The 12,325-nt window shown below is 39.6% G+C and overlaps 1 protein-coding gene across 3 annotated transcripts; it reads right to left on the bottom strand.

Moving 5' to 3' along the window:
* Positions 1-751: 751 nt before the first annotated feature.
* LOC133023341 (H/ACA ribonucleoprotein complex non-core subunit NAF1-like) lies at positions 752-8,230 on the bottom strand. 3 transcript variants are annotated; one of them, XM_061090364.1, is made up of 9 exons: positions 8,184-8,230; positions 6,474-6,862; positions 5,207-5,342; positions 4,305-4,398; positions 4,130-4,212; positions 3,796-3,956; positions 3,649-3,700; positions 2,481-2,565; positions 752-2,387 (listed from the first exon to the last, which is right to left on the bottom strand). In XM_061090364.1, the coding sequence occupies exons 2-9, from the start codon at positions 6,848-6,850 to the stop codon at positions 1,927-1,929; spliced, it is 1,449 nt and encodes a 482-aa protein (XP_060946347.1). In that variant the 5' UTR covers positions 6,851-6,862; positions 8,184-8,230; the 3' UTR covers positions 752-1,926. The 3 variants fall into 3 exon arrangements, with proteins under 3 accessions (XP_060946347.1, XP_060946340.1, XP_060946355.1); XM_061090357.1 differs by lacking the exon at positions 8,184-8,230 and adding an exon at positions 7,480-7,531; XM_061090372.1 differs by lacking the exon at positions 8,184-8,230 and adding an exon at positions 7,480-7,531 and having other exon boundaries at positions 752-2,384.
* Positions 8,231-12,325: the final 4,095 nt, after the last annotated feature.

Here is a 12,325-nt window from a genome sequence, read left to right as displayed (position 1 = left end):
AACTGTCAAAAGTTCAGTTAACCTGAATTGGATGCTTCCTGACTTAAAAAGCTGAGGGCAGGTTGGTAAATGGAGTGGTGTAGCTGTGTGTGCCTGTCAGCTGGTCTGTGTACTGAGCAAGCCACACAGTGTCAGCTGTTGATTGATGTGAGTGATGAGGCTTCCATTTCTGCCCAGGCCAAAGATCCAAAACCCTGAGCAGCATGATATTCCATCTGTGTGCATGTGTGTGTGAGCAGAATGTGTGTACAACAGTGTTCAAAATACCAAGTGGCAATCGGGACGTCCCCCCCACCTAGTGCTCCAGTGTTATGGCAAAAACAATGAACCTACAGCATTTGTAATGCTCTTATCCTTAGGCAGAGATGGGCCGCAACTGCAGAATGAATGTAGCAGAAACCCTGCCTACCTAAAAGACATTTTGCCAAAGTTTTTTTGAGAGACCCGCACGAATTTAGCTGTTGAGGCTTTTGGGGGGTCTCAAGGGTCAATGGGTCTAAGCCCCCCAAAAAATCTGCAACTAGGAGTACAAGCTATCTATGTATCTCTGTCTGTCTCTCTGTCTTTCACCTACTCCTCTTTTCTATATCTCGGATTGTTTTAACTATGAACTATGAAACAACTGAAGACTTGATTAAACTTGCATTTCAAACCACATCATGGCCAACATTTCATCTTAGGTGGGACAGGGTGTTTCAGTAGAAGAAATAGCTTCAAGATTTAGGTTTTACATAAAAAAAATTACACAAGATTTTGCACAAGACATTTATTTGATGAGGTTCTACAAATGGTCCAAATGTTGAATTTACAATGAATAAAAAAAAAGAAAAAGGAATCCATCAAACAAGTGACTTCAGAGCTCATATCCAGCCTTGTGAAAAGGTGTAAAGTCTGTCAACACAAAAGAAAGCTGAAATGACTCCTCAACAGTTTATATATACAGAATATATAAAAAGAACTGGACTGCAATACACAGACTATCATTCCTCCATTCGTGGAACTGAAGATGTATCCTTTGTTTACATCTTGACTAAAGAAAAAACGTTCGACTTGACTAAAGGGTAACTGTTTTTTTCAAATCACAAAGAAACCAAAACAAAAAGTCTATGTTATAAATAAATCAAAAACATAATTAAAAACAACTGAAAACCAAATGAAGTGTGTACATATAAGCGTAATACAAATACTGAGTGAGATGTCGCTGTAAGTTCATTCAAACCTTTTTAAAGTTGAGTCGACTTCAGACTGGCATGAACATTAAGAATAGCTGCATTCACACATATGGACCTAAAGTTGCAGACTGCCTCTTTTTTCTAAGTTATTTTCTCATGTTTCCATTTACAGGTGTAAGATGAACTCGTTAATTTCTCTAGCAACGGGCTCTTTTTGCACAGTTTTCCTCTATTTCAATAGAGCTATATTGAGAAGCCACAGACTGAGACATTCAGCATTTTCCACATTATATTTAACTTGTTTTACACAGTAAAACATAGTTAGAGAAGAAAAAAATAGCGTGAATTTCTCAAAATATCTATGAAGTTGAACTAAGGGGCCTTTTGAGTCTTGAGTTGTAATTGGTGGTGAGAACATGAGACTGAAGCTTGACTTCAAAAAGCCTCTTCAGTACTACAGTATATATGTGTGTTTCTGAGCTGTCATTTGACAGCTGCCTCTAAAGTGTAATGTCACATTTACATTTACTCTGCTGCTCTCCCAGGGGTTTTGATAGTGAACACGTCTTAAGCCTTAAGCGAAAACATGAAATGACTGAAATGTAAAAAAATATTTGAAAGAAGAATAAAAAAAAACAAGCCGAATATAAACTGTTCATACGCAGCCAGTGATTGATACATGTTGGTAATTTGTCCCAGTGCGGTCTGCAAACAGGTATTTCTCTGATGTGTGCAAAGAGTGTATACAGAGTGGTTACTGAGGTGGAGGAGGAGGTGGGGGAGGAGGAGGGAGGTCAGAGAAGGGGAGAGAGTTTGGTGACCAGTGGGGAGAAGAAAAAGATGGATTGAAGAAGGACGGAGGAGGAGGAGGGTAGAGAGGGAAGCTGGGAGGGGGGAAGTGGTGAGGAGGTGGAAGAGGGTAAGGGCAGGGGGGTGGAAGGTACATTGGAGGCACATCTGTGTGTCTGTGTGATGGGTGTGTATGTCTGAATTGTGGCTGTTTGTTCCTTGGGTTCTGGTGCCTGAATGAAAGCCCTGCATGTCTTGGTGGGAAACCCCTGGTGTCACGCGGCTGGTGCTGCTGGTGGTGATGATGCTGCTGGTGGTGATGCTGCTGGTGGTGAGGCTGCTGGTGGTGCTGCTGCTGCTGCTGCTGCTGCTGCTGCTGCTGCTGCTGCAGCAAGGTGCTCAGGGTACCATGGACAGGATTATCTGCTAAATGAAAAAGAGGTGAAAGAAAAAGTAAGACAAAGCGTTTGTCAGTGGTTACAAACAGAACATATACAGACATGGTACATCTGTCAGTACCTGGATTGTTGTTATCCCGCCTCTTTCGGTTTTTCCCTTTCCTCTTTGCCTCCTTCTCTTTCTCATCATCACTGAAGTCTAAAGCCTGGAGAGGGAGAGAGACAGACACAGAGAAAGAGATTTATTTTTACGACTAAATTTAATGCATTGTGCCCTTTGCCACGCACACACAAACCCACGCTAAATTGTTGTTAATTTTTTACCGCAAACCTCTTTGTCATGGAACTGCACCATAAATTTTTATGATGCACTTTTACAAAAAATTTTAATTGATGACTCATAAAAGCCCAATGCTTTTTATTCATTTAAAAAAGAAACAGAGAGGGTGTTATGTAATCTGTGTGTGCCTGAACAGCATGTTTTACCGGTAACACCAACAACTGTGGCAACCCTAAATCTGGTCAATTGATATTTAACTAATGTTAGGATTTAAAGTCCAAGCACTAGGGAGTTTTTTTTCATTTCTTTCCATTTTTTTCTATGCTCTCTAAAGTGATGACATCCATTGGTATCATGTCCCACTCAAATACCCACTACTTCGTAAATTTTGAGCTGTCCTTGCTGACGGTCCTCCTTCATCTCTTGGTAGATACAGCCAGTTCTGTAGAACAGAGTTTATCCTGATCGGACCCAAACCTGAACCAATGACCGGTGGAGGGTCAACCATGCAGTGGACGATACCAAATGATTAGTTGGTCTCATCTTCGGTAGGACATTTTTGATTTTATCCACTTTTGCGGTTTACAGTTGCTAAGCAACTTTGAAAAAAAATTAAGCTGTTCTGGACAAGGTCCTGCTGACTGTCCACTAGAGTGATCATCATGATCATCTGTGCAGGCCCATAGTTTTAAAAAGGTTGTCAGATCTAACTTTGTGTTATGCTAACTCCAGACAGGAGCGAACCTGGTACAACTCTCCTCTGGATATATAAGGGATTGCTCAAGTCCAGGTACATCTTCAGCATCCTCGAATTGCAACAATGCAAACCTTAATAAAAGCAGGACCAAAACCATTACAACAAAAACACCTTATGATTCCCACTTTGAGTTGAGAGATCTTAGAGATTTCTATAGAGGCCACTTTCCTCCGTTGAACAGCAGATGGCTTTGTTTAATTCTACAGTGTCTCACATGCTCCACCTGACATGTTTAGAGTTCTCTATGCTTACCTCTTGTGGTGGTTCTTGATCATTCTTCCAAGATGCATCAGAACCCTTAAAACTGAAGGAAAAGCATTTTCACTACAACATGGCCACACTTTCTGACTTTACAGTGCTCTATGCTGTCTATGTATGTATGCATGTGTGTTGACTTACAGAGTAAGCTGCCTTGTAAGGACGTATCCTGTGTATTCTTTGATGGCTGGTGCATAATAAACAGTCAGTCCCTCCTTCAGCCCCTTGCTGTTTACCTGCTCCACTGAGTTCAACCGTAGAACATACAGTGGACTGGAGACTGGACCAAACACCTCAAACACCTGAGAGCACACACGCAAACAACACAACATTACTGACATGTTAAAACCAAACAAAAACAGAAAACGTATAACCCTTCTTTATACACACAGACATACACACACATAAAGAAAAAGAGAGTGGACAAAAGCAGAGTTGGTCTAACACACAGCCAGGGAACTCCTGGACCCCCCACCTTGCCAACAGCAATCCTATCAGATGTAAAGATGATGCTGTCATCAGTTAGAGCAGGTGTGTCTCTCAGAGACTGGACGATCACTGCAAAGACAGAAAGGGCAGATTACATGAGGGCTGACCGACTAAATGCCTTAGCTCAAAAAACTGCTGTGTGTGTATGTGCGTGTGTTTACCAAGCTGCTGTAAAATGCTGGAGACTGTTCCTACAGGCTGCAGTTCTGCATCCTCTGGTAAGGATACACACACTTCTTCTACTGCCGGCAGCTCCTACACACACACACAAAATCTTATCCTGTGCTCCGACGATGTTAACTATGGGTTAAACAAGGCAAAACAATAAACCAAATGGATGCAACAAACTATCACCTGGCATAACAAATGTACACAGTTGACATGGGTGTGGGAAGGAGACAGTCAGGGTTGCCAAAGTTGGGGTTGTTTCCGCTGCTGTAATATGGTATTCAATGCAGTGAGTCCACGTGTGAAACTTATTTGTGTGCTGTGGGTCTCAAATTCTGAGGGGCAACCTAAGCAAAGGACCGAATGTGCTGTAAGCTCATGGTCATAGTGGCTGCAGACAAACAGGAGTGTGAAGACCCTCCCTCATCATTTAAGTCACATCATGCCAGCCTTTTAAAAACCTTTGTCCCTAGCGTGAGAATGCTCTCCACAACTGGTTGGTACCAAACCCTCTGCAAACTATGTGGTGGCAGGTAATTATTTTGAAGTAAGAAAAAAAAAAGACATGTATATAAGAACGATCATTATCAAAATGTAGTTAGGTATTTAGTTATCTATTAAGTTATTTGAGTGAATTGTTATTTTGTTATTTTCCTTTCTAAAATGTATTTAGGTAAGAAAGACACAACCATAGTCTTCTCAGTTAACCGGGGTTAATAAAAAGAAATTAAAAAATAAGTTTTCTGATACTTGTTTCTACTGTCCCGAAAACGTACCGAACCATGACCTCAAAATGTTTTTGTACCGTTACAAACCTATTAAGTAATAATATTTCATGAGACTCCAAAATATTAACAACAAAGAAGCAAACTGACAGTTGTGATCCTAGACTAACCTCGAGCAAGACTTCGTCTCTGGTTTTAATGGGAGGTGGTTGGCTGAAACCCTCATCGTCATCCTCAAGTACAGGGGCAGAAGGAGCAGAAGAGGAGGAAGACGAGGAAGAGGACGATGAGGAGGTAGAGCTGTCGCTGTGTAAGGGAGAAGGAGAGCATCAGAGTAAGTTGTGTTATGGAGGTTTTCTGGAAGCTGGTGAAAGGAAAACTCAGGCAGCAACTGATGTTTTATGCAGAAGATTTTAATGTAGACTTTATGCATCAAGGAGACCAGAAGCTGGAACAATAAACAAACCTCAACAGAGTAACATGAAAAGTTGCCACCTTCAAGTCTGAAGATGTCTCCCGCAACATCCACATATATCTTCCCCTACTTGCATCACCCATTCTAACAGCACATCCGTGAAAGGCTAGAATTGCTGTCACTCTCTATTGGATAGTAAAGCCTAAAGCATGCATTCCTAGATCACATTGTTTCCTAACGTCTTGCCACTGATAAAACACGTAAAAGAGTTAGAGTTAGTGAGAGTTAAAGACGGTGCCTCTCTGTCTAGAGCATCTGAGTTAGATATGAAAGTTCCTCAACCTAGACACCACAATGTAGTGTTGGTTGGCCATTTATCTATAACCTGACCTTTGGTACTGCTGAGAGAGAAGGGAGTATCTGTGGAATTTAGACAGGCACTATTCTCCTGTACAGATATAATATAATATACATAATGTGGCATATACAGTAATGTGTGAGGATGGTCAAAGATTACTTGTATGATAGCTTGTCTGGCTTCAAACATAAAGAGGACATAAGGCCCCGCTTTGTAAAAATTATGGTACCTAGCACATTAAGGTAGAAAGTTGCAATAAGAAGCCATTTATCATAATGTTGTGTATGTGTGTCACTGGATAAAACCCGGTCAGGCCTCTCAGATCAGCAGGTGCTGCTTTTGGAACAAGCTGCCTGCTGAACTGAGGTCCACCTTCAGAAGCAAATTTAAAACAGTTCTGCTCTCTCAGGCCTTTGCCTGATTTTCTGTCTGCCCATTTATGATTCATGATTCCTGATCAGCTGCTATGTAATCGTGTCATTTGACTGTGAGTTTTGAGTGCTATGTTGTATGTCTAATTGGTTAATGGATGTGTGGTGCATTTGATGTATGCAATATATGTAGCACATTGAGTTTCTTCAAATGAAATGTGCTTTATAATAAAAATTGCAGATGTTGCCGACATTGTCGTGTGTGTGTGTATGCGTTGTGTGTGTGTAAATACCTGTCTGAATCGTCTGAGTCATCATCTTCATCACTCTCTTCTGTCTTACACACACTGTTTACAGAAAGTGCAGCTGCTGCTGTGGAGACCGTTTTTTCCTCTGGAAGGGTTGGTGTATTTGATGACAGGTCTGCACTGTCAGCAGTCACAATCAGATTCTCTAATTGTGTTGTCACAGTAACCTCCATCTCTTCCTGCTCCTGGTGTGATGGTACCATCTGTTCACCAGGACCAGGTACAATCTGTTCACCAGGACCAGGTACCATATGTTCACCAGGACCAGTTACCATCTGTCCACCAGGATGAGGTAACATCTGTCCACCCGGATCAGGTAACATCTGTCCACCAGGACAGACGTTAACTGGTTTTTCTTCCATCTCAAATAAATCCTTTAAAACAGTAGATAATTAGTGTTGTCACAGCATATGATTTAAGTATGTGTTTACCTGAACACTTAAATGGAGATTTCTTAGAATAATAAGTGAGCAAGCAAGAGTTGAAACAAAAATAAAGTGCAGTGTATAGTATATCTTTGCAGAATGTTAGCGTCACACAAACAGTTTTTTGGAAAAGATAGAGGTTCCTGGATTATCTTTAAAGTGAACCTAATCCTGTTCTGTACTAGTGAAGGCCCATATATACAACCAAAGACACAACAGGACTTCACATGAATGTATCTGCTGGATGTGTAGCATTTGTCCTGGTGTAGTTTCACTAGTATCATTATTAGACTGAAACAAGTTACTTCAAGCACAAGTGTGAAAATGTCTGCATCTTCTTATTTCCAGAGTCTGATCTCACGGTAAACTCTGGAAAACTATCCATTGATATGTAGGCTAGCATCACTCGGCTGCTTAGCTGAGGAGCTAACCGAGGCTAACAGCGTTATATCTAATGTGAGGCATATCCTCGACAGCCTCCAGTCGGTCTGAACCAGGACTATTTAAATCCAACAAACTCCACAGAAAGTGTGTAAGTACAATGAGTAGTAGGTTGATCAAATTACCCGTGTTAGTTATTGAAGAAGAACCGCAAACAACCAGTGGAACTCAGGAACTTGTTCAACAGACCTCATCCGCTGTCAAACTTCAAAATAAAGGCCTGGTCGAGCATTATGACTACAGTCAAAACGTAATGTGAACGGATTTCAATTCATATCACATTGTAAATGAGTAAGCATAACATAATTGTTAAACGAGAAGCAAGATATAAAATGTAAGTATCTTGATATAACCATAAAGATTTACACCAGCACAGTCCTGTGTTTTATTTTGAAGTCGAAACTGTTTCTGACCTTCTCTTCCTTGCACAGCCACATGTCCACATGTTCACAACACGTGGGTAGTGTTTTTCCGGGTTTGCGCAAGGCTGTGGGGCAATCGAGAGCATTTTTTTGCGAGAGATGTAAAGTCAAAAACGCTCAACTCTGTTTTCACACATCCCTGTTACTTAACGAAGACAGACTTGTGCTTATCGAGGTAAATTCAGGTCAATTTCGGGGTTTCCGGTCCTACGAAGCTCGTTCATTTCTTATCGGGACCTTAATTCACCACGGCAACTTATACTGAACGGCTAACCTGATCTGGAGTAGGTTAAATTATAAACAAGGTGGCAGGTGCTCTGACTAAATAAGTTGTCTTTTTTTACATCGCAGTTGGACATTCAAGGGATAGTTCACCCGCAATTAAGATTCACTCATTATCTACTTACCACTATGCCGATGGAGGGGTGGGTGAAGTATTTGAGTCCACAAAACACTTATGGAGTTTCAGGGGTAAACAGTGTTGCAGCCAAATACAATACAATTGAAGTCAACGGTGACCTCCTCTTCAAAGGTAGAGAAACAACAGAAAAAAAGGGAAATGCCTCCACACTGCTTCTGTGGTGACTATGGGGTGCCGTTTGTAAAGCAGCTCACGCTGAAAATAACAGCAACATTTTGTCACATTTAGCTTCAAACCATGTTTAAAAAACTGGTGTGAATTTTTGGGAGTCACTTTTTTGCACATTTACAACAATATTTGTCAACTTAGAGATATTTTAAGTATTTAAATCCAAATGTTAAATGTTACACTTAAAAGTTAAATCTAAATGCTATATCTAAATGTTACATTTAAATCTAAATGTTAAATCTAAATGTTAAATCTAAATCTAAATGTTAAATCTAAATGTTATGTTTTAATCTAAATGTTACATTTTAATCTAAATGTTAAATCTAAATGTTTCGGGTGAAAGTAAATATTTAACTAATATGCAAATTCAAATGCCGGTAACAGGAAGTAGTAACAAAATAAAAGCTTGAGGAGGTCAGAGTGTGTTTATAGTGGCAAATAACGAATACATCTAAATAACACACACCTTTGGAGAAACTTTATTTGAAGAGTACTTTGAGTTTTTAGTGTCACTTTTATGAAGGATGCAGGACTTATGACCTGTAGCCACTATAGCCAGCCACAAGGGGGAGCTTTTAGTTTGTTACTTCCTGTTACTTTTCAAAAAGATGGTCAACTCAAACTTGCTGAGCTGGTTAGGGTGGTTAGCTCCTCCTATCTTTACTGTGCAAGAGACCATAACATTAAACTAATAAAACTAAATTGACATTCTTTCACTTCTTGTCTTGGATTTCAGCCCTTGGTTGACCAAACAGCTGTGCAGTCAGTGTCTGAATGGTGTGTGAAAGAAAAACTGCGAGCATAGAGAAGTGCGGTATGAATGTGTAGGTGAGTGGGTAAATGTGAGTTGTAGAGTCATGGTCATCAAGACTAGAACAGCACTATGTAAACACAAGGCAGGAGCAGGTAGAGTTACTAAGCCAAATGTCAAAGACAGTCCAAATCAAAACCAGGTTATCCCATAGCCAACCAACAGTACAAAATCAGAGGGACAAAACAGGGCAGGCAAAAATAAGAAACAGGTACATGTACAGTAAATAAGCACGCATAAACCACTAAGATAAATCACATTTGTCAGAAAGAGAGAGGGAGAGAGAGAGAGAGAGAGAGAGGCAGGATCTCAAACCTAATTGACCATTATAGAGCTTGCAGAACTTTATTCAATATTTTTACCCTAATTGTTAATACTTATTTTTTATCTTAGGTTTTAGCATCATGCATTGTTTTATGAAGTAGGATTTGTTGCTTATGCTGCTCCTTTGCACACACTTATGAACACCACAGCAAAATGTTCCAAATATTAAATATATTACATGTCTTACAGAGGCTTGCCGACGTGTCCGTGGGCAAGATGCTGAACCCCGAACTGCCCCCCATAGAACAACAAAGTGCTGCTAACCCTAACCCTAACTGTACTGTAAACAGCTTTGAGTGGTCATCATGACTAGAAAAGCGCTATATAAATACAAAATTATTTACCATTTATATGATGAAAACGAATGAGAATCACAGGATGAAAATATGACCAGTAGGTGACAGCAAACCCCTGTTAAATCAGTCAGGAAAACCACTGGGGGTTTATGGGCCACACTGAATATCTGTCAACTGATAGCTGCTAATTACTCTTACCACATGGACCAAACTGATATGATTATAATCATTCCTGACAGCAACCAGTCCGTATAAATAATTAGGAAAGCTGTAAGAAGGAGGCTTTAACAAGGCTTTATACCGATATGCAAAAGGATACCTTCCACGAGTCATTGATACAAGGTTTTTTATCCAAAAGGATATTGACTAACAAAAAAGGTGAGAAAAGGCTGCTAGGGGGTCTGGGGGCATGACCCTAGCCTAGAATCTGATGTTTTGGTACATTCTAATACATATATCTACTCTTTCAAACGTTTTCTGAGACAATCAATACATTTATAAGAGTTCAACCAGATTCATGACAAACTAACTCACTCTGCCTAAATTGTAAAAATAATGTTTTGATGATATTCTCAATCAGCCTTTAGCTTTTTGCTGCAAAAAAAACACACAACACAAACAAAAACGAACACGCTTTCAAGCTGTCAATTTGCGTGACAACATTTTGTCTGTGTGTGTGTGTTTGTGTGCGTGCATTTGTGTAACCCTGACCCAGGAAGAGAAAAAGAGAATCAGGTCGAAAGGGAGCAGTTATTATAACTTAGTATTTATTATATAATTTACACAGGCTGCTAGTTGAATAGTAAAAAGTTCTGAATGTATAAGCTGAAACAATTTTATGTGATATTTTAAATTATTTTTGTGTTTAATGATATTATTGGCTATTGAAATGAGCATCATTACAACATTTGACATGATTTCCCAGAATACTTGATTTGGGTTCCATTTAATGTAAGCTACTAGTGGTGAAACTATTTTCAGCACAGACAATCATAAATCATTCCCCTAGGCAGGTGGGAACTGTGCAGGGCTGGAGGCTGTCATAGGGGGTAAATCATCACCATAGACCGATGGATTTCAGAATGAGTGTGCTTTTATGTGGATTAGCAGATGTCATTATCCCCAAAATGCGTTCAAATGATTTGTTTTCTTATGGTTTCTACTTTAGAACAGTCCCATTGTGGTAAACCGCCATTAAAATGTCTCAATTTCCAAAATCAAAGTGTCCTTTCATGACCTTCCGCTAGCTGAATATCATTGCAAGACTTTCTTGTAAAGTGTCCATTAAAAATTAATTAAATTTCAAATTATATTAATTTTTTTTGAAATACAGGTTTCTCCAGCTTTTCACCCGGCACCAGGGTCCAATAAATAGTACATGAAATCAGCTGACGTTGACCCTGAATGGCCGTATTGTTACTGAGCAAATCAACTGGCGCTGGCTCCCTGCCACCGTTTTACCAATGCTCCGGGCCACACTCACACTTCAAATAGCACCTCTCAAGAACCTCAAAGCACCCCTGCTTTGTGCCAGTCAGTGATGGTTTTGAAGACTAATGACATAAATGGCCTTAGTCACCAGTTCTACGTCTGCATGGAAAATAATTACAAGAACCCTAGCAGCATTTATAATTGCATGCATAAAAGGAGCTGGGATGTGCCAATGTTAGCTCACCAGAGTGCTACAACTGCACAGGCTTCTGAATCCAAGTGGATGGGAAGTGGGACACATACTGAAACTTTGGTTAATAATATTTACTATGATAAGGCTGCATGAGTTTGGCTTCTCACAGGACATTCAACAGACATCAAATCAGATCAATTCCAAATGATGCATAAAAGACAATAAAACTAATTTATCCTGGTGGATATGTTGGAGGTCATAGTTTACCTCCAAAAACTTCTCTTTTCCCAGAGTTAATGCAGCTGCTGCTAAAAGCTAGAATAACATTAACAAAATACACACACACAAACACACACACACACACACACATGCAAAACATGGTTTTCGCGCCTAATAAGGTCAAACTGCTTCATTGCATGAAAACACTTTTCTAACTCAGCAAAACTTATTAGTGAAAATTAATGAGGAAGAAGGAGCTGTGTTTACCAGTTGATGTATATTCCATAAGTATGAACACTACTGATAGATTGAAATGTTGCATTCAAGAACACGATCGAAATTTTTTATTTCATCAGAATTCTCACATTTTTTGTGTAACTCAGTTTCCTAAGTCATAATAGTAGGTGATTTCAACATTAATGTAGTTGTTGCTAATGCAGCCTTAGTTCAGAATTTATTTCCCCTGACTTCATAGGTTTTGTATTAATATAATCAATTGGTTTATTATTCATATGTAAATAACCCTACTCACTATTTCAATCACAAACTTGAGCTTGTTCTGAAATTTGGCCTCAAAATGAAAAGGTTATGGCCCCTTAAGGTTCTCACACCTTAATCAAGTTTGAAACAATATTTCCCCCAACCCCTCCCTTGTCTGAGATTTTTGAATTACATTTAAAATTACA

The sequence above is a fragment of the Limanda limanda genome, chromosome 2, assembly GCF_963576545.1.
Source record: "Limanda limanda chromosome 2, fLimLim1.1, whole genome shotgun sequence".
NCBI classification, from domain to species: Eukaryota; Metazoa; Chordata; class Actinopteri; order Pleuronectiformes; family Pleuronectidae; genus Limanda; species Limanda limanda.
This window is presented reverse-complemented; position numbering and strand designations above follow the sequence as displayed.